The sequence below is a fragment of the Microtus pennsylvanicus genome, chromosome 5 (assembly GCF_037038515.1).
Source record: "Microtus pennsylvanicus isolate mMicPen1 chromosome 5, mMicPen1.hap1, whole genome shotgun sequence".
NCBI classification, from domain to species: Eukaryota; Metazoa; Chordata; class Mammalia; order Rodentia; family Cricetidae; genus Microtus; species Microtus pennsylvanicus.
Window position 1 is genome coordinate 126372797 of NC_134583.1, and position 22363 is coordinate 126395159.

At 44.2% G+C, this 22363-nt stretch overlaps 1 protein-coding gene across 1 annotated transcript in view; it reads right to left on the minus strand.

Annotated features, from left to right (window-relative positions):
• Cfap43 (cilia and flagella associated protein 43) overlaps nt 1-22363 on the minus strand; it is a 93802-nt gene that overhangs the window by 59431 nt on the left and 12008 nt on the right. The window contains exons 5-8 of the mRNA XM_075974348.1: nt 16638-16788; nt 7276-7435; nt 2727-2794; nt 1039-1170 (exon numbers count right to left, since the gene is read on the minus strand). Of these exons, the coding sequence (XP_075830463.1) occupies nt 1039-1170; nt 2727-2794; nt 7276-7435; nt 16638-16788 (511 nt within the window). The remainder of the gene's footprint in view (nt 1-1038; nt 1171-2726; nt 2795-7275; nt 7436-16637; nt 16789-22363) is intronic.

Here is a 22363-nt window from a genome sequence, read left to right on the forward strand (position 1 = left end):
CCATCACACACGGAGAACACATTGTTCATCCCATCACACATGGAGAACACATTGTTCATCCCACCACACATGGAGAACACATTGTCCATCCCATCACACATGGAGAACACATTGTCCATCCCATCACTCATGGAGAACACATTGTTCATCCCACCACACATGGAGGATACATTGTCCATCCCATCACACATGGAGAACACATTGTTCATCCAACCACACACGGAGAACGCATTGTCCATCCCATCACACATGGAGAACACATTGTCCATCCCATCACACATGGAGAACACATTGTCCATCCCATCACACATGGAGAACACATTGTCCATCCCATCATGCATGGAGGATACATTGTTCATCCCACCACACATGGAGAACACATTGTCCATCCCATCACACATGGAGAACACATTGTCCATCCCATCACACACGGAGAACACATTGTCCATCCCATCACACACGGAGAACACATTGTTCATCCCACCACACATGGAGAACACATTGTTCATCCCATCACACACGGAGAACACATTGTTCATCCCACCACACATGGAGAACACATTGTTCATCCCATCACACACGGAGAACACATTGTTCATCCCATCACACATGGAGAACACATTGCTCATCCCACCACACATGGAGAACACATTGTCCATCCCATCATGCATGTAGAGAAGCCTCCTAAAAACCTTCCTGCTTGTTTTTTCCTAGTAGTTCCATCATGTATTTTATGGGTGGGGGACTCAAGAGAGGGTTTCTCTGTGTAGCCCTGGCTGTTCTGGGGTTCATTCTGTAGATTAGGCTGATCTCAAACTCAGAGAGATCCCCCTACCTCTGCCTCTTTAGTGCTGGGACTGAAGGCATGCACCACCACTGACTGCTCGGCCAAACGTAGTTTTTATTCTGGTCTTTGTTCATCGAGTATTTCCCATCTGCACTAGAGTTCTGATGTGAGGAGACTCATTAAACAATGCGCCCCATCCTTTATTCCCCTCACACATTGTCTGGGTCGAGAGTAACTGTCTAATGATGTACCTTGTCCGTTTGAATCAGCAACATCTTGTAACTAGGGGAAAACACCAAATTTGCCACTGGCACATCAACCTCAACAAAATTCTTCACCTGGTACTTGGAATCTTTGACGATGAATGAGTATATCATGCCGTCCTATAGACCAGACACAGGAGACAGACACAAGTCAGTCCTTGCCAAGGCATTTTTGCCATCAGACAAACCAAGGCTCAGGGACGATATTGCCGTTCCCTGTTTGAGAGACCATTTGTGTTTCCATCTAGAATGTATTGTCACCTTCAATTCGACTACTTTTAACCGTGTCTTTGACTATGCAGATAGCAAGAGACAGAGTTTATATGGCTTGCGTGTTAATTCTCCGCATTTCAAAGAGCATTCGTCCTAAGTGAGTTTTGAGTCATTACTATGTACATTTTTTTAAGTACCTCTGCGACCCAAAGGTTCGGAGTGCATCTTTTATTTACTTTAGGTCTTCTCCTGTGCCCCCATACGGTGCTAGAACATAGCAGGCATTCACCGAGGATGGCTGGTCAGCCAGTTGCTGACTATAAACTTAACGGAATGATTTCAATAGGCATGCGAGCTCCTTCTACAATAGTTAAGGGGCTTGGGGAGAAGGCAGCCAGCACTTTCTGGACTGAACCTCATTGTAACTAATGCAGACTGCGGCTTGGGTGGTGGGGAGATGAGCAAGCTGCTTTCCCCAGGCTCATTTTCATTCTTCAGCTCTGGCAGAGAAAGATAGTGGCCTTGAAGAAGATAAGAATCTCAGAGGCTGCAAATGCAGACTAAACACGCACAAAACGGGAGGCAATTGTCTTTGACAACTTCAGGAAGGAAGGCGTAAATAGAGTGTAAGCATAGAAGACGCTCATGGCGACTTCTGTTTGGTGGAACCAAATCATTCACCCTAATGTCTTTGCCTCACTGGTCTCAAGGTGACCGTGGCAGAGATAAAGACAAAGCTAACAATGTCAACTAGACCTCCTGAGATTCCAAGGTAATGCTGTCACCAACCTTGACATTGATGACCCCGATTACAGCTACATGGACACACATGATCTGCCCACATTTAAAACTTCCTGGGACTGTGTGTCCTAGTAGATAAAAGCATAGGCCTTGAGCTCATGCCCCAGGTTTACTTCCGGGTCACCGCTAAAAGACGTGGTACTTGTACTTGCCCAAGGAGCATGTCAAATTCCTACCAGATGAAGTTCTGAGGATTAATAGTACACTTTGTATGGTGCCTGGCACAAACTGTGGCTAACTCCATCTGCTCAGGCAAATGGAGATTAGTATTCTGAATCTCATTAGCATCTCTAACAGGCAAGAGACCTAAGCTCATATCTGACAACCCAATTCATTATTGCAGAATCAGGCACCATCTGGGCTGAAGAGAATTGGGTGTTTCTTTCCCCTGGGTGGGAGGAAGAGCAGCAGATTTTTAAAGCCCTCTTTGATTTATTTGCAGCAGCAGAGATATGATCGTTCATTACCTGTCTTCTCTTTTTGCATGTGATGGAAAGTTTTGCTGGTAATGTTTTTATCATAAAATTCAACAAGGAAACAATTGTAATTGCTAATCTGGAAGAACCCAACGTGCCAAAATATGACTTAGAAACGTAAGCGGCAGCAAGGGGAACTCTGCGTTTTCATGACATCGAGGAAGTCTGAGAAATAGAATACATTACAATTCCAGAAGTGAGCACGCCGTCCTTCTGGTACACCAGTGTGAGCGGACTGATAAGTGGGCCTCCATCTTTGGGGAGAAGACAAAAAAGAAATTAGACGTCATAATTAAGAGAGAAGTAACAATGAACAGTAAGAGCTGTATGGGAATGATTAACTGTAGAAGTCAAACAAATTGTGTTGGAGTTCTAGACTACCGACCTGTGGACTTGTATTAAAGAACTACATAGTAAATAGATTTCTGTTTTCAGAAAAGTGTTGCCAGAGATTGGCAAAGTCCCATGAAATCAAAACTATATTATTATGGGACTGTGTGCTTAAGATTTGTGCATTTTATGGCATGTACATTTATATCAATAAATAAAACACATTAGGGAGAAAAGTTCTGCAAGAACTTTTATTAATAAAATATTAATAAATTAATTAATAAAATATTGTCTTTGCAGAGGAAATAACAAAACCATGTTGCAGTTTATATAGTGGTATATTATTTGTGTTTTAATAAATAAAGCCTGCCTGAAGATCAGTGCAAAGCAGCTGAACCAGTGAGCCCTACAATCCAGACAGTGCTTGCACACACCTTTAATCCCAGCAGCCACACTAGTTAGCCATAGAGGTTGGGTGGTGACGGTGCACGCCTTTAATCCTAGTACTAGAGAGGAATATAAGATGAGAGGAGGCAGATCTCACTCTCAGTCTCAGTCTGGGGATTTGTGGAGGCAGGATGCTTTATTTTTGGTCTGAGGTAGAGGTAAGAGCCAATGGATGCGGCTCTTAACCCATAATTTTGTCTCTGGGTTTTTCTTATTCATGCTACATTTGGTGCCCGACATTTGGGGTGCAAATTTACAAGAAAGTTGTTTGCCTATGGCTTTACAGACACTGGTATAGGCCGGAGCTACAAGTGCCTAGAGTCACTACCCTACTGGCTAGGTTTTTCTTGTTTCTCTCCTGGTGAACTCTCTGAACCCCCTTCTCGGGCTGCTGCCAAACTAGGTAGCTGTCTTGAAATTCAGTGAGGCCTATACTGTTCTACGCAGCAGCAATAAGCCTCATATCTTCACCAACATCGTCTGCAGATTTGGTAAGATCATCGGAATTCTTAAAGAGAGAGTTCTTTTCCACATTAAAAAAATGGAAAACATCATCACATTGGCAGGATGATCATATGCTGGACAGTTGGCAAATAGAACGGTTAAACGAGAGGATGTCTAATTTAGATGGAATTTATGGAATGTCACTTATAAACATTATTGGCTTTATCATTTTTGTTTTATCACTAAAAAAAGGTGGTTAATCTGAGTGCTAAGATACAGGCCTTAGAAAAACTTAATAAAACAGATCACAAAAATATTCAAATCCAGACAGAGGAATTTAATGGAGAACCAATTTCAGCATTTCATTATAAGAGCTGAGAGGATGGGGACTGGAGAGACAGCTCAGTGGTTAAGAGCACTGGCTACTCATCCAGAGGATCCGGGTTCAATTCCCAGCACCCACGTGGCAGCTTGCAACTGTCTGTAACTCTAAGATCTGATACCTTCACATTTAAGGCATTCAGGCAAAACACCAATTCACATAAATTTAAAAATAAAGAAAAAAGATTTATTAAAGGTGTGGGGGCACACACCTTTAATCCCAGCACTCGGGAGGCAGAGGCAGGTGAATCCCTGTGAGTTTGAGGCCAGCCTGGTCTACAAGAGCTAGTTCCAGGACAGCTAGGACTGTTACACAGGGAAACCCTGTCTTGAAAAACCAAAACCAAACCAAACCAAACCAAACCAAAACAAAAAAACCCAACTAACCAAACAAACAAAAAACCTGAGAGGAACAGCTTAAGATTTTCAAACAACCAAATATATCCAGTAACCACACAAAAATTGCCAAATGGCAGAGTAAGAAGCTTAACGGACCCCTGTGCTAATGTCAGATTTAAGGAGATTCAGTGAAGCAATAGTCTCATACGGCGTGCATTAACCTTTCACGAATGCTGAACTCCTGTTAGGTTTGAGAGAGAATTATCCCTAACAAGCCGACAGAGCTGGGTAAAGCTGTTCTAGAGCCTGGTCCACAATTACACTGGAGTACCTGGTTCAGGGAAGAGCTAAGATTATTGGACAACAGAGTAAAGCTAGAGTTATGAAAATCTCCCACGATCGGATTCTTGGAGAATGAAATTACGCTTCTGTAGAAAGGTCACCTCTGTATGGCGGTCACATCTGGGCTGGTTTCAAACTCGTAATCCACCTGCCTCAGCCTCCTGAGTGCAGGGATTACAGTCTCTTTAGTCACCACATCCAGTTGATGAGCACATATTTGAAAGCATTTATAACACACAAGAAAAAGAGTATACAGAAAAGGAGTTGTGGACAATGTTTAAGACAACGGGATTAAGCCTGAGTGTATAAAACACATTAAAAATGTGACAGGTATTCAGAGTGAGGAGCGTTGCTTTATAATTCATTCTACAAGTGCTTGCAGAAGGATTAAAAGGTGTCACAAGCTCCTCAGTGACCTCAGCCAGCTGATGGCCAAGAGGGAAGGGAGGCTTGGGGCCACTGTGATAGCCCAGGGTAAGGCTCCAAGAGTTGTATTGTCCATGGTACTCCAGTGTGAGCATCTAATGGGTTGGGATGGGGCTAGGGCAGGGTCCACAGGAAGTGAGAGGCAAGAGAGCTATGGCATCTCTAACAAAGGTAACTACAGAGGGCAGCGAAAGGGCACAGGAATGGTGGGAAGTCTGAGCAGTTTTAAGTGGAAGGACCTGAAGATGGACGGAGCCGACAGAGGTTTGCTCTTAGAGAGTCCAGGTAGATCCTCTGTAGAGAGGAACAGGGCTGCAGGGACAGTCACAGAGAGGAGGGGCATGTAGGAAAGCTTTGCCAAGGAAGTGTGAGTCAGGGGTTGGGAGAGGGAGTCCGTGAAAGATACTGAAGTTGTAGGAAATCTGCAAGAGGGAGAGATACCTGAGCCAGACATTGGGTAATACGGAGAGGAGACACAGACCTTGGGAAAGATGGAGAGAAGAAACAGACATCAGGTAAGACAGGGAGGAGAAACAGACATTGGGTAAGACAAGGAGGAGAAACAGACATTGGGTAAGACGGGGAGGAGAAACGACAAAAGAATGAGGGGGCAGATCTGTGAAAAGCCAGGAAAAAACACTGGGCAGTGAAACTCATCCCGAGACCAGTGGAAAACGAATTCAATGTGGCTTCTAGGAACAGGTGGGACATCAGGGCAGCATCAACTCTGAGTTGGGTGTTAAATGTAGGTCTTTCATATGAGCAATTTGATGGTAACCAGCTGTTTGCTTTGGGCTGGATGTAGATTAATGTCAGAAAATGATATTTGTTGCAAAAATCAAGGTGTGAAAAGATGAGCTGGATGAGAGAGAGTGCATGGTGCATGTTTGAGTAGCTGGCCCCAGAGAGGTTCCCTCCCAGAGCCCCGCTTGGGTGGCGGTGGATTCTTGTGGTCCAGGCGCTATACTGGCCACCGCTAATGGAACCAAGAATGGATGGATATTTGATGTAAGGGAGAGCTGATAGCATGGTCCATGAGATAACAAACCACACGAAAAGGGTTTTAATCTGCAGGATGGCGGATTTAAAAAGACAGCTGCCACGGGAAGGGGGGTTGAAAGGAATGGGAGGCAGAAAAGGACATGATTAGCTGACCAAACAGAACTGGGGAGTCTAAGACTTTACTCCCTGGATTTAGGTGTCAGCCCCACAGCTCATATGAATGGGACTTTTTTGGCTTTGAGCTTACATGTGTGTTGTGGGAGGGAGGGTACGTATGCCATAATTTGTATATGGGTATTCTGGGGATCAAACCCAATTGGCAGGCTTGGTGGCAAGCCCCTTAACTTGCTGAGACATCTTACTGGCCCATGAAGATGAGGAAGTTTTTTTTAAACCTTGTGTGTTGTGGAGTAGATGTATCTCTTTATGGTGTGCTGAGAATTTCATGATACACACATATAAAAACGGCATTGAGACACTAAGGGCCTGTTAACACTCAGTAAACAGTGGCTAGGCACAGGAGCACACCCAGGATTTGGTAATAGAGGGTCAAACTGAGGAGGCCTCAGGATGTCTCTAAGAAGGGAAAATGAGGGATCAAAACTGTTGTGGGATATTTGTACCTTGTGTGCAGGTAATATTGCTGTGACTGGTTTAATAAAGATCTGAATGGCCAATAGTTAGGCAGGAAGTATAGGCGGGACTTCCAGGGAGAGAGAGGAAATAGGAAGAGGAATCTAAGCATACAGGAAAAGCTTGAAGACATGGAGAGGAAACAGGAAGTACAAGATGGAAAAGAGGAGATGCCACATGATAGGATGTAGATTAATATAAATGGGTTAATTTAAGTTATAAGAGCTAGTTAGGAACAAGCCTAAGCTATAGGCTGAGTTTTCATAATTAATGAGCAATCTCTGTGTCATTATTTGGGAGCTGCTGGCAGGACAGAGAAAGACTCCACACACAGTATACGAGGCCAACTCCACAGCTGTGCTTCAGTACTGTGGGCAGAGCTGTTTCTTACCCAGCAGTGATATCTCCTCCACCTTCTGGAGCACAGTCACCTTCAGAGTTTCTGTGTTAATTGTCAGAAAATGACCCTCTTCACACCCAACGTACAGGTCACTCGATGGAGTCCAGCAATGCATGGTCGGGTGGAGCAGAGGGTAGATATCATCTTTCGGCTGTGGGAGGGAAGAGCATTCACGTGTTAAGACAGCAGCCGTGGCCAAGGTCCACAGAGACACCCGGCACCGCCACTGTCGCCAGACAGCAGAGTGGCCAGAGGGAACGTGTTGGCCTTTCATCCTCACCACCGGAGTCACTTCTCCTCTCTCCAGTTTTCTCTGCATATGTGACTTCACCACCAACACCTAAAGCCATCCTGCTACACTCAGAGCTCTCTCTTCGCAGACTCTGATGAAGTTTTGGTTAACACCCTATTGACTGTTTCTTCGTGGCCACCTTTGGCTCCAGTCCTTGGTTGGCAACAAACACTCCCTTTTCAGGAAGGACTGTCATAGCGCCCTGTCTTCTGGTCTTGCAAGGGTCACTAATGTCAGAGGTCATCTTGGAGCCTCCACTTGACTGGCTTTCAAAGGCAATGAGATGACCTTTGGCCTGACTCCATGTGTGGTCATTCCATGTGCCTTGATTCCGCGGGAAAGGAAATGCACAGTCAGCAGATGTAAGCAGGAGTTGGACCAAGTTGAAAACAAATTGGGTTGTTTTCCTCTATAAAAGACTCGGGAGTGGATATCTCAGGGTTTGTGGACCCCACAGATTGAGTCATGTGTCCTTGCTTTCTTTTTCATAACCCTCAAAGGTGTAAAATCTATTCTTAGATTTGGGTCACAAAGAGAGGCCATAATATGTTCAGGCATGCTTTAGATGGTGATATTAACTGTCCCCCCCCCCCTCCCCAGCCTTCAGCACTCTGCACAGCAAGGAGAGGCTGTCCCTGTCAGCAGCGCCGACTCCAAGGCCTCCTCTTAGTAAGCCTTGAACAGTGCCAGATTTTAAACGGAGGATATTAGAATATGGCCTCCATCTTTCCTTCTCCCCTTTCCCCCTCTTCCCCCTTTCCTCTTTCTATCTCCATCTCTCCTCTTTCCCCCATGTCTTCCCTTCCCCCCTCTTTCCTTTCTTTCTTTCTCCCTTTATTTTTCTTTCTTTCTTTTTTCTCCCCCTTCCTTCCTTCCTTCCTTTCTTTCTTTCTTTCTTTCTTTCTTTCTTTCTTTCTTTCTTTCTTCCTATCATCCTCTCTTTCTCTTTCTCTTTTGGCAGTACTGGGGCCTCTTCCATGCTAAGCGAGCATTATTCTACCACTGAACCACATCCCTACCCAACTCCTTTCTATTTAACTATTGAAATGTACTAGTGTGTGTGTGTGTGTGCGCGCACACATGCACTTATGTGCACACCTGCAAATGCATGTGTGTGTATCTCTCTGTGTGTTGAGCTTCCTGTAGTTCTACACAACTAAGAATTGTCACTTATATTTCTTCTGGCATCCTTGTACCCACTGACATAAACTTTGTTAACAAGGCAGAGGCCAAATTCCTAGCATGCTTAGATTCTTTAAGAGTTCTCTTTTTACACAGTGGTGTCTGCCAGCAAAGCAGAGGCAGGCAGATCTCTGAGTTTGACTGAGGCCAGCCTGGTCTACAGAGGAAGTTCCAGGACAGCCAGGACTGCACAAAGAAGGCCTGTCTCGGAAAACCAAAGCAAACCAAGCCAAGATCAAGAAAGAGCTCCGTGTTTTATGCCCTACTTATGCAGGCGTTCAGTCATCTAACCAGCTTCCATGGGCGGTAGTGAGTGACAGAGAAAACTCCCCTCCCTTACAGAAGTTACCAACCAGTGAGGGGAAGCACAATAAAAAAAGAAGTTGCAAAGCTGAACGTGGAGAATGTGCTGAGACACACAATGGAGTCAAGCGGGGGCAGGAGCTAGAGTTGGGAAGTACTGGTACCATATGCTCCGCAGGTGTCCATTATGAGCTCCTTGCTGTGCTATCCACCTTCCTAATAAATACCCAATTGTTTGATAATAGACAACACATTGCTCTTTTAATTGATGAAATATTTGTAGATTCAAGGCAGTGACAGCAGCAGTCCCACCAGATTTGCAACTGACTTAGATTGTTGATCTTACATATTCCAACATACGCACGCTAGCCATTGGTCATGGGCAGTCAGTGCATCCAGTCTAGTTTCTTCTCAGCGGGACCGTCATGCAGAGAAGAATCAGTGAGCAGCCGAATCAGAGAGGGATTGAGGCTGAGCCAGGCACGTGGGTTACAGGAGCAGTGTTGATACAGCTCCCCTGGCCGAGTGAGGAGCGGACAGAAAAGGACCTTGAAATACCACCAAGGCAGTGGTCAGATGTATCGCGATGATATTTTACAGGGGGAGGTGGCTTTAATTGCATGATTGATCTGGTTCACGTCTTCACAGACTTGAACAGTTAGGAAATAAAAGCCGGAATAATTACCGCTTGCCCACCTCCCGACCCTGCTTTTAAAAAAGGCACCACTTGCCACCCCAAAGGGATTAGACTGTCACCAATAAATGGCTTTTCTGTGGGATCTGACTGAGTGACATTCACTGAAGCAGGGTACTTCAACCCTCTCGGGTGGCTCTGATGACTTCTGACAGACTAATCACAGGAAAGACTCTAGTTTGGCACAGCTAAGTGTAGGTAACGATTTATTTATTTATTTATTGATAGGATCTCACTGTGTAACCCAGGCTAGCCTGGAACTTTGATCCATCTGCTTCTGTCTCCCCAATGCTGACAAAGTACACTAGTGTCCAGCTTGTAAAATCTTAAAAAAAAAAATAATCCCCAAACTCTCCAAAATAAATGCCACCAGTCTGGCTCCCCTAATAGGGGAATCTGTGTATGAAATGGAGGTAAGGATTAAAGCCTGGGAATTTTCCAGCTACAGAAAGTTAATCTACAATTAGATATGTTTTTTTTTCCTTTTTCATTTTTTGTAGGTTTGATTGTGTATTATTTTCTTTAATAATGTAGTTGTTTATTTAAGGTGGGGGCACATGGAATGTATGAGAAGATGTCATGATTCTTGGTCCTGCATCTCCAAAGAAACAGCTGTGTGGTAATTATGTCTAAAAACATCGACCAATCAGCCTCCTTTTCCAGTCCTCTGGGTCCACACTCCTGACATTCTGACCATTTTAGGACCAAAATGGAAAACCAGAGTCCAACTTTGTACTGCATCACAACTTGGGGGGAAAAAAAACCCCACAAATACGTTGAAGAACATTTATGTTTTTTTTCCCTCTCCCGAGACAGGGTTTCGCTGTAGCTATGAAGCCTGTCCTGGAACTAGTTCTTGTCGACCAGGCTGGTCTTGAACTCACAGGGATCCGCCTGCCTCTGCATCCCCTCCCAAGTGCTGGGTTTAAAGGTGTGCGCCACCACTGCCCAGCTTCAAAGAGATTCTTATTTACTGAATTCTGTTCCCCCCAAAAAGGGGGGGGAGGCTAGATGGAACAAAGAAAGTGAACCCTTGAGCTTTAATTCATTATGCTGAATCTGCTTTCTGCCCAGGTAACGTCTGCTTTTGATTTTCCCCACACACAATTGGATAAGTTTCTAACGCCCAGAATAACTTGCACAATGTATATCAGGCCTATTTAAAGGCCTATGATGTGCCATCCCAGAGATAGCAAAAAAAAAAAAAAAAAGAAAATGGGATTACTTAATGTCTGTAATCTTGTAAAAATCCCCAGCTTGCCAATTTTTGAGACACTTACATAGATCACTGATTACTTTGCTATTAGTACCCAGGTCACAAGAAATGACAACTTTGGAGCTGGAGAGATGGCTCAGCAGTTAAGAGCACTGGCTTCTCTTCCGGAGGACCTGGGTTCAGTTTCCAGCACACACGTGGCAGCTCACAACTGTCTGTAACTCCAGTTCCAGGGGATTTGGTGTCCTCTTTTGGCCTCCTTGAGCACTAGGCATGCACATGGTACAGACATATATGCAGACAAAACATGACAGAAGTCAAAAGATGATAAGTCATAAGTCAAAAGATACGTTACTTCAGGGAAGAGGTTTTGCTTTTGTTTCCACAAGAAGTGAGAGTCTGTGTATTCATGCTTGGTTAAGAAAAGCAAGGTTTGATTGAGGAAGACCCCCTGAAAAATCTCCAATGGGAACAGATGACCCAATGTCTCAGAGCACCTCTGCTGCAGTTCCCTCTGACTTCTACATCCAGAACAGCCTCAACACACTGGCTGAGATGATCAGGCCTCACAGAATACTCCAGTAAGGACTTGACCATAATCCTAAATTTTCTTTCGATCCCCATAAGATTATCTGCACCCCAACCAGCGGGAAATAGCCTAGAAAACCATGTCCACATTCACAAAAAATGGATTATGGATGTTTGTTTTTGTTTAGTGTGTTGGTTATAAGTTGTTATGGATAATGGTCAGGAAAAAAGCTAAGCAAAGGAAATTAGATTCAAGGTTCTTATTTTGAAAAGAAAAAAGGGGGATATAGATATGACTGGATAAAAAGGTAGATAACTGAGTCTACTCTGAAAATAAAAAAAGAGGATATTGATATGATCCTGTTTTGAAAAGAAAAAAAGGTCAGGCAGTGATGGTGCACACCTCCCAGCACTTGGGAGGCAGAGGTAGGTGGATCTCTGTGAGTTGGAGGCCAGCCTGGTCTACAGAGCGAGTTCCAGGACTGTCTCCATAGCTATTGAGAAACCCTGTCTTGAGAAGATAAAAAAAAAGAAAGAAAAAAAGGGGGATATAGAAATGATAGGATAAAAGGCAGATTATTGAATCTACTTTTAAAAGGCAACTACTAGTTTTAAATGATTTACATTGGATTGGACTTTTGCATATTGTACAGATTTTGTATATTGATACAAATTTGAGATCAATTTAGTTGAAACACATTGTACATACATTTCTACTCTTGTTCAAGGTGTTATACCTATATAACTCATTTAACAATGTAAAGCAATTTCTAGTCCTTGAAAATTATTATCACCAACTGTTTAGGATAATAAAAAAATGCAGGTTAGTAGTTACTCACCTAGTATAATTGAATTTATAGTCACATTAGATATGTTTTCAAGGTCAAACAAAGATATATTTTAGATAGACAGGTCATCTTCAAACACTTCAGAGATCTACAGAATACTGCATTTAAGATGTTTTAATAACATAGGTTTTCTTTTTTATGACAATAAGACATGTCTGCTTCTGGCAGCACCAATCTACTTCAAAGAAGAAAATGAGCATTGAAGAAACTCCACATGGTGTTTACTTTCTTTGTAGCAAAAGTAAGTCACTGTGCAAGAAAACGCCCCTGCCTTGACTGCTGCCAAGGCTGTCCTAATTATACAAACAGAACACAAAATATCCTGCTTCACAGAAAAGCCTGTTGGATATGCTAGGCCAAAGATGGATGCCCCATCGTTACAGATGAACTTTGGGTCACTGTCCAGGCAACCAGCTATTTCTGTCATTACTCACGGTTTTTTAGAAGCTGCTTGCTTGCCCTTCCTGCTTACTCAGTTAATATTATTTCCTTCTCGGGTCTCTGAGGAAGTTAAAGACTAGATTGTTATTGTTATCATCTCCTTTGTTTATGAGACTCAGAAAAGAAATTCACTAAAGAATTGTAAAGTATATAAGGTTGAGAGATGTCAAAAGATGGTTTTGGATGGTAATGCAAGTTTTGATAGAAAGTAAATTAGGTACAAGACTTTGGACTCACTAAGATAGAATAGATATGGAATATTTTCTCTGAATTTCTCAAATGCAAATGGATGAGACATTGTTGATGTATTTATTGCCTGTATATATTGTACATAGTTATATATATTGTACTTGTGTATATAGTTTTTCTTATATTAGTTATAGCCTATTCATTTTAGACAAAAGGGGAAATATAGTGGCATTTCAATTGTATTTTAATAAATAAAGTTTGCCTGGGGATCAGGAGAGTAAAACAAGCCACACTGTGAGCCTTACAGCCAGGCAGTGGTGACACACACCTTCAATCCCAGTCGTCACTCTAGTTGCCATAGAAATAGGGTGGTGCAAGCCTTTAATTCCAGGACTAGAGGGGATTAGAAAATGGGAGAAAATAGCTCTCAGACACAGTCTCATTCTGAGATTCCTAGAGGCAGGATTGCCATTTCTCACTGAGGTAGAGTAAGAGGCAGTGTCTAGCTGCTTTGATTTTTCTGGTCTTCAGGTTGAACCCCAATTTCTCTCCCTGAGTTTTTATTAATTGTGCTTCAATTAAAAATTCAAAGTATTTAAGAAAACAAAGAAATGACATTCAAAGGAAGGAAGGGAATTGAAGCATTTCCTGTGCTTCCACTCACTGGACAGCCACTAATCAATGCTGCATCTATTTTCCTCACCGTATGTGTGTACAGAAGATGAAAGGCAAGCTACTGGGAGGTTAGATTCCGAGTTTAACTCTGTGGAATGTGCCGTCTGTATATGTAGAGTTTTAACACTGCGGCATTAAATGTCTACTTTCAGAAAATGGCGAGAACTCACAGCACAGACGCCCCCAGGAAATGAAGCTGCTTACTTTGTCTATTAACCTTGTTTAACACAGCAGCTCCATGTCAGCCACTCAGATTTTTCCTTCTCTCTGTGTGTGTGTCCATGTGTCCATCTGCACGTGTGTGAAGGTGCAGGTGTGTACTCTCAGAGGCTAGAGGGCAACAGAGGGTGTCTTATTTTCCTTCACCTTCCTGGATTTTCCTTGGAGCCAGAGCTACTGATGAGGTCCCCTATGCTGCACTGACAGGTGCACATGGTTGCACCCCGATGCTTGTCTGACAGAGGTGCACCCAGCTGCACCCCTACCCTGGATTGACAGGTGCACATGGCTGCACCCCTACCCTGGATTGACAGGTGCACATGGCTGCACCCCTACCCTGGATTGACAGGTGCACATGACTGCAAACCTGTGCTGGGCTGACAGGTGCACACAGCTGCACCCCTACCCTGGATTGACGGGTGCAGATGACTGCAAACCTGTGCTGGGCTGACAGGTGCAGATTACTGCAAACCTGTGCTGGGCTGACAGGTGCACCCAGCTGCCCCCCCTACCCTGGATTGACAAGTGCACACAGCTGCACCCCTACCCTGGATTGACAGGTGCACCCAGCTGCCCCCCCTACCCTGGATTGACAAGTGCACACAGCTGCACCCCTACCCTGGATTGATAGGTGCACACAGCTGCACCCCTACCCTGGATTGACAGGTGCACACAGCTGCACCCCTACCCTGGATTGACAGGTGCACACAGCTGCACCCCTACCCTGGATTGACAGGTGCACACAGCTGCACCCCTACCCTGGATTGACAGGTGCACACAGCTGCACCCCTACCCTGGATTGACAGGTGCACACAGCTGCACCCCTACCCTGGATTGACAGGTGCACACAGCTGCACCCCTACCCTGGATTGACAGGTGCACACAGCTGCCTCCCTACCCTGGATTGACAGGTGCAGATGACTGCAAACCTGTGCTGGGCTGACAGGTGCACACAGCTGCCCCCACCCTGGATTGACGGGTGCAGATGACTGCAAACCTGTGCTGGGCTGACAGGTGCAGATTACTGCAAACCTGTGCTGGGCTGACAGGTGCACACAGCTGCCCCCACCCTGGATTGACAGGTGCAGATGACTGCAAACCTGTGCTGGGCTGACAGGTGCACACAGCTGCCCCCACCCTGGGACTCACATTTGAGCTTTACCCACTGTGCCATGTCCATGGGCACTAGGCATTTAAAGAGGTGTTTCATAGCTTCTTCCAAAGGCAAAGGACAGTTTCCTGTACTTTAAATGTTTTATGTTGGACCCATAATTTAGTGCCAAGTGTGAAATATTAGGACTACACACATTTACTGAAAGTGGGGGAGGGGGAGGGGGAGAGAGGGAGGGAGGGGGTGAGAGGGAGGGAGGGGGGAAGGGGAAGAGAGGGAGGGAGGGGGGGCTCTAGGCACCAAAAGTCTGACTGAATGTCTTGTTTTTTATCTTGCTGCCCTCTTGTGGCTGAGAGGGGTGGCGCATTTTCCAAGGCTAGAAACAGGACCCAGCAAGAATTAGCCATGCTTCCTTATTTACAAAAGTGAGCCTGGTGGTTGTGGTTGTGGTGGTTGTGGTGATGGTGGTGGTGGTGGTGGTGGTGGTGCATGCTTTTAATCCCAGCACTCGGGAGGCAGAGGCAGGTGGATCTTTGTGAGTTTGAGGCCAGCCTGAGCTAGTTCCAGGACAGACTCTAAAGCTACAGAAAAACTCTGTCTGGAACCCCCCCCAAAAAAAGGGGGGGAGGACGGACATATTATGAACTTGTCTCTTGTCTGCCTGTCACAGACATTTTATGACAATCTCGTTTTTCCCTGTGAGTTACTTCTAACGCCCACCTTCATTCGTAGGACTGTTTCACTTGGGCGGCCGCTGTCCTCTGCTTAGCTTCCCGGGCCACCAGTGGCCCACAGCAGTGGAGCTTCTCGTCTTCATCCCAAATGCCTTGCCCGTGACTTTCTCGCTCTGTGTCCCTCCTGACCGTCGCTCTGAACCGCATTTAGCATGTTTGCTCTCATGCATTCCACTCACTCTCTCAGACATGCCTCCCCCTAGGGCCTCTGGACACGCTGTCCCCTGCTCTAGAAATAGCCCTTCTGCTTGTAACAGGATGGATCCCGTGCTTCAAGTCTGGAGAAAGAAGCTGGACTGTGTGGCGATCCCTTCCGGGCCACCTCACCCCGCTGTGCCAATTATCACCCTGTATATGTATATGTCTCTCTTTGCTTTTGTTGTTATTCTGTTCCTCAGACAGGATCATTCCTGCTTGGTCACCAGGGGTCCCACAGCCTGGAAGAGAGTCTACTAACCAACAAGAAGGAGCTTGATGTAAATATGTGGAAAGCAAGCAAGGGGGAGGGGATGGGTGTGAATCTGTTGACAAATTCTCCTGTTTTAAAATTCCCCCACCATGTTCCTCTCCCTGGCATTTGCTTGTGCTCAGAGATCTGACTTCTAACATGTTGGGGGTGCACTTCTCCATCCCTGTTCTCATCCCTCAGACTACTGCAGCCCCTCCCCTTGGTGAGAGCTACATTTTAACATTTGCATCTTCATCCCTGCCTCTTCATCCCTGTCAGGAAGCCTACTTGCCAACTCCCACCCTGGGTCGCTACTTGGCTGCTTCCCAGTCCCTCAACCAAACTGGATTCTGATTACCCAGGCACGTGGAGTCTTTGCTTCTTAGGAAATGCAGTAACAACCAGCATGGTCCTCGCAATCAAATGAGACCTCCCTTCCAAGACTGCCACCTTGGAGCCAGCAAGAAAATTACCCTGAACGTCTCGGCCTCTTCGCCCACCAGCCCGGCAATGGCCGACAGTGGCAGCACGGGCCCGTAAATGAGATTCTTGCTCAGTGAGGTGGGGAACAGGAGGTCTGTTTCACTGGCGAGCGACCCGTCTTCCAGAGGTAGCTTGACCAACCTGGAGATAAAGGAGACATCGAAACAAATGGAGCAACGGAAACCAATTTCGGGTGGAGGCTCCACGTTATCAGCGCGAGGTGGGCAAGGTGTTCTGCCACAGAGACATGCAAGAAGGTAAGGGCCAAGAAACAGGTTTCAAAATACCTGCCGTAAAGTGACAGGCTATGTGTAGTTAAAAATGAAGTGCATGGGGGATTATTAGGATGATCCCAAGTTACTGTGTGAGGCAGAAACTGTAAACTTCAACGTTTTGGGGGCTGGGCGCACATCTGGGAGCTGAAATAAACATACATATATAGTCAGAATCCAGCTGCCACCTCGCAATGTCTGATGATAAAAATCCACCTTGTAGTTGATCCTATGTCTGTTTTCAGACCATGATGTATTATCAAAGAGAGTTTAGAGAATTTATGGAATTAAATAAGAGGCTTCTTGGTTGTGGTCTATGAGCGGTGACCTCCTTTGGAGAATGGTCACATAAACAGAGAATACTGCCTGGGTGTGGGACTGAGAGCATCTGGGCCCTGCCGGTCCTCTTAGGTGTCCCTTACTTCATTGGTATATGAAGAAGTCACAGCAGTCAATGTTCAGAAACACAGTGGAACATTCGAGGGACTCGCAGGAAGAAAGAGTGTAATAAGTCAGGTGCCTATCACGACGCAGCTCTGGTGGACATCACCTGCTCTGTTAGGAGACAGAGTGTGACCAATAACTGGAGACAGACTGTCTATTCTCTAGGCCCTTGTGAAAACAACTTTGAGGGAGAAAATGCGCTAATCACAACTCTTAGATGCCTCCAGTGTGAACAATTGGCTTTTTTTCTTTTCCAGTTCTTTTCTGACTCCACATGTTACCTAGGGTTGTTTTTCAAAAATTGCAGTTTCAAGAGTATATCTCTATATACCTCCCCAGCATCCCTTGATCTTCACTGAAAATGGTCAACCCCGTGGTAGTGTGGGACTCTGAACTCTATGCACCAAACATCTGTCATCAGCTGTCACTATTTGGTCCAGGACGTCCTGAGACACATTTCTTTTCAAATGAGTAACTTCCGTGACTCTACGCTGTGGGCGCTGGCTCGAATAACATGGTTGACCGTATACTGCGCTCTGCATGCTTCCTACAGCCAACGAATGCTGATTTTAGAGTCTTTAGTAGAGTACCAAATAAATGGAAACAAAAGTCACTGGGGTCCTTTCTTAGATAATAGTAACATTTAAAAACATTCACTTGGCTGGGTGGTGGTGGCGCACGCCTTTAATCCCAGCACTTGGGAGGCAGAGGCAGAGGCAGGCGGATCTCTGTGAGTTTGAGACCGGTCTGGTCTACAAGAGCTAGTTCCAGGACAGGCTCCAGAGCTACAGAGAAACCCTGTCTCGAAAAACCAAAAAAAAACAACAAACAAACAAACAAACAAAAAAAAAAACAACAAAAAAAACCCCCAAAAAACCCATTCACTTGAAGGCCACAGAACAGGTGAGTGACCCTTCTGCAGCTAAACTGTCCCACTCCCTAGATTCTGTTCCACTGATCAGCCCTCCAACCTCATCACTGAGGCCAGGCCCTGCTTCCAACCATGAGGTACTTCCCAAAAGGCCACACCAGTCAGAGAACAGAGACTCCCTGCTGTAACAAAGGCCAAGCTAACCCCAGAAAGTCAGCTCCCAACTTGATCAGAAGTCACACCAACTACCAGAAATCCCTGTCACAAAGACTAGAAAACCAAAGAGGAAACAGAAACCAAGGAACAATACACATATCAACAAAGAAAATCTCAGGAAGTAGGACCTAGATCTATAACGCCCAAATCCAGGTGCCTAAGTACCAGTATAAGAATACAATCAACAACAGCCAGGGTAATATGGCACCAACAGACTCCAGCTATCCTACTACAGTAAGGCCTGAATATTCCAGCTCAGCTGAACCACAAGAAAAAGACCTTAAAAACAACATTATGATAGTGATAGAGGTCCTTAAAGAGAGAAAATAAAAACTCCGTTAAAGAAATTGAGGACAGCGGGGCGGTGGTGGCGCATGCCTTTAATCCCAGCACTCGGGAAGCAGAGGTAGGCGGATCTCTGGGAGTTCGAGGCCAGCCTGGTCTACAAGAGCTAGTTCTGGGACAGGCACCAAAGCTACAGAGAAACCCTGTCTCGAAAATCAAAAAAAAAAAAAAGAAATTGAGGACAAGACAACCAAAAATTTGGAGGAAATCAATAAATTCCTTAAAGAACACCAAGAAAAAAAGCAAATGGGTGACAGAAAACTTTTCAACCTGAAAACTGAAATAAAAGCAGAAAAAAATAACTCACAAATTGAGGAACTTCTGGAACTGGAAAATCTGGGTAAGTGAACAGGAACTACAGACACAAGCATCGACAATAGAATACAACTCCTTCATCATGAAAGTCTTGGAGGGATCAGGGACACAAGGAAAATACCTAAACATAATAAAGACAATTTTCAGAAGCCAACAGCCAACATCAAATTAAATGAGAGAAGCCCAAAGCAATTCCACTAAAATCAGGAACAAGATAGGGCTGTCCATTCTTTCCGTATCTATTCAATAGAGTATTCAAAGTTCTAGCTGGAGCAATAAGTCAACTGAAGGAGATCAAGAGGATACAAATTGAAAAGGAAGAAGTCAAAGTATTGCTATTCGCAGATGATATGATAGTATATACAAGTGACCCCCAAAATTCTATCAGAGCACTCCTCCAGCTGAGGAACACCTTCAGTAAAGTGGCTGGATACAAAATTAACATTTAAAAAAAAGTATGGGGGCTGGAGAGATGGCTGAGTTCAATTCCCAGCAACCACATGGTGGCTCACAACCATCTGTAATAAGGTCTGCTGCCCTCTTCTGGCCTGCAGGAATACATGTAGACAAAATATTAAATGCATAATAAATAAATATTTTTTAAAAAGAAACTGTGCTCAGTTACCAGAGCACCATTAAAAAAAAGTAGCTCTCCTATACACAAATGACAAATGAGCTGAGAAAGAATTAAGGGAAACACCACCCTTTATGATAGTCATGAAAAATCTGAAATATCTTGGGGTAACTCTGGTTACACTCAAGCAAGTGAAAGAACTGTGTTATAAAAACTTCAAGTCTTTGGAGAAGGAAATTGAAGAAGATATGAGAAAATGGAAAGATCTCCTATGCTCATGGATCAGTAGGTTTCACATAATAAAAATGATATCCTATCAAAAACAATCTACAGATTTAATGCAATTCCCATCAAAATTTCAACAAAATTCTGATGTGGGATGTCCCTCTGTATGCTGTGAATATTTTTTTTTGGTTCCTGTCCTGGAACTAGCTCTTTTAGACCAGGCTGGCCTTGAACTCCCAGAAATCCGCCTGCCTCTGCCTCCCGAGTGCTGGGATTAAAGGCGTGCGCCACCACCGCCCAGCTGTGAATATGTTTTATTACCAATGGTTAATAAAGAAGCTGCTTTGGCCTATAGCAGGGCAGAATAGCCAAATTAAATATAGGCAAAAGTCAGGAGATGCCATCAGCCTCCAGAGAAGCAAGATATGAGGCAACAAGCCACAATCCTTGAGGTTAAATATAGAATAATAGAAATAGGTTAATTTAAGTTGTAAGAGCTAGTTAATGATAAGCCTGAGCTAACAGGCCAAACAGTTTGTAGTTAATAGTAAGCCTCAGAGTGGTCATTTTAAAAGTGGCTATGGGACTGGGCAGGAAAAGAAACCTCCAGTTATACAATTCTTTACAGATCTTGAAAGAACAGTACTCAACTTCAAAAGGAAAGACCAAACAAACAAGCAAACAAACAAACCAGAATAGTTAAAACAATGCTATACAACAAAAGAACTGGAGGTAACACTATTCTTGATTTTAAGCTGTACTTCAGAGATATAGTAGTAAAAGCCACATGGTATTGGCATAAAAACAGACACACTGATCAATAGAGTTGAATTGGAGATCCAGATGTCAATCCACACACCTATGGACACTTGATTTTTGATAAAGAATCCAGAAATATACAATGGAAAAAAGAAAGCATCTTCAACAAATGGTGCTAATCTAACTGGATATTGGTATGTAGAAGAATGTAAATAGATCCATAACTACCATCCTGTACAAAACTCAAGTCCAAGGATCAAAGACCTCAATATAGAAACCAGAAACACTGAGCTGGATTGAAGAGAAAGTGGGGAACAGTGTAGTAGTGTATGTTATTTGTATTTTAATAAATAAATCTTTCCTGAAGGCCAGAGGCAAATCTAAAGCCACTAGAGTTCAGGTAATGGTGGCTCACACCTTTAATCCCAGGATTTGGGGAAACAGAGGCAGAACTCTGTGAGTTCAAAGCTACCCTGGGCTACACAAGATCCATGTAGAAACAAATTCAGGTGGTGGTGGCCTATAGCTTTAATTTTAGTACTAGGGTGTCATGCCTTTAATCCCAGCACTAGAGGGAAGATAAAATGGGAGGAGAGAGAGTCTTAAATGGCTGAGTCTGCAGTCAGCCAACCTTGGTAGAGGTAAGACTTCTCTAGTGGCTTGGCTGCTTTGCTTTTTTGGTTTTCAGGTTGAACCCCAATTCTGTCTTTAGGTTTTTATTATTCATGCTACAGAACAGCTTTGAACACATTGACACAGGAGACAACTTACTGAACAGAATATCAATAGCACAGGTACTAGGATAAACAATTAATGAATGGGATCTCATGAAACTGAAAAGCTTCTGTAAGGCAAAGGACACTGCCTAATAGGACAAAAAGGCAGATCACAAAATGGGAAAGATTTTCAACTCCACATCTGACAGGTGTGGATGGCTAATATCCAAAATATATAAAGAATTCAAGAAACTAGACATGAACAAACTAAATAATACAACTAAAAATGGGGTACATATCTCAACAGAAAATTCTCAACAGAAGAAACTCAAATGGCCAAGAAACACTTAAAGAAATATTTAACATCCTTAACCATCAGGGAAATACAAATCAAAGTGACTTTGAGATTACATCTCACACCTGTCAGAATGGATAAAGTCAAAAACACAGGTGACAGCTTATGCTTGAGAGGATGTGGAGCAGTATGGAGGGTGGTCACTGACTCTTTTGCCTACTCATGGGACCCTTTTACTCCCTCTGTGTTGCCTCTTGAAGACTTGGTTTGATAGCATGTAGTTGGCATTATAGTGACATATTATGCCATGTTTGGTTGATGTCCCTGGGGGGCCTGCTCTTTTCTGAGGGGAGACAGAGGAGTGGTGGGGGAAGGCTGGAGGAAGGGAGGGGGGTAGAGAGGGGAGGGGGGAAACTGTGATAGGGATGTAATATATGAGAGATAAATTTAAAAATATATTGATTTGAGTAAATCAAATTTTGCAAAATTAAACATGCTGGAAAAAAACTCTTAGGGGACTTGGGAAGTCAAAGAGAATCTGAAGTGTGAGCAGGCACTCCAAGCTTATTACAGATGCCGAGTACTGTTGTAATTTATAATAAGCTGTATGTGTGTGTAGCCATGCTTGTGAGTATTGTTTGAAGCCACTTAATTCATCAAAGAGGCCCAGGGATGGCTGTGAAC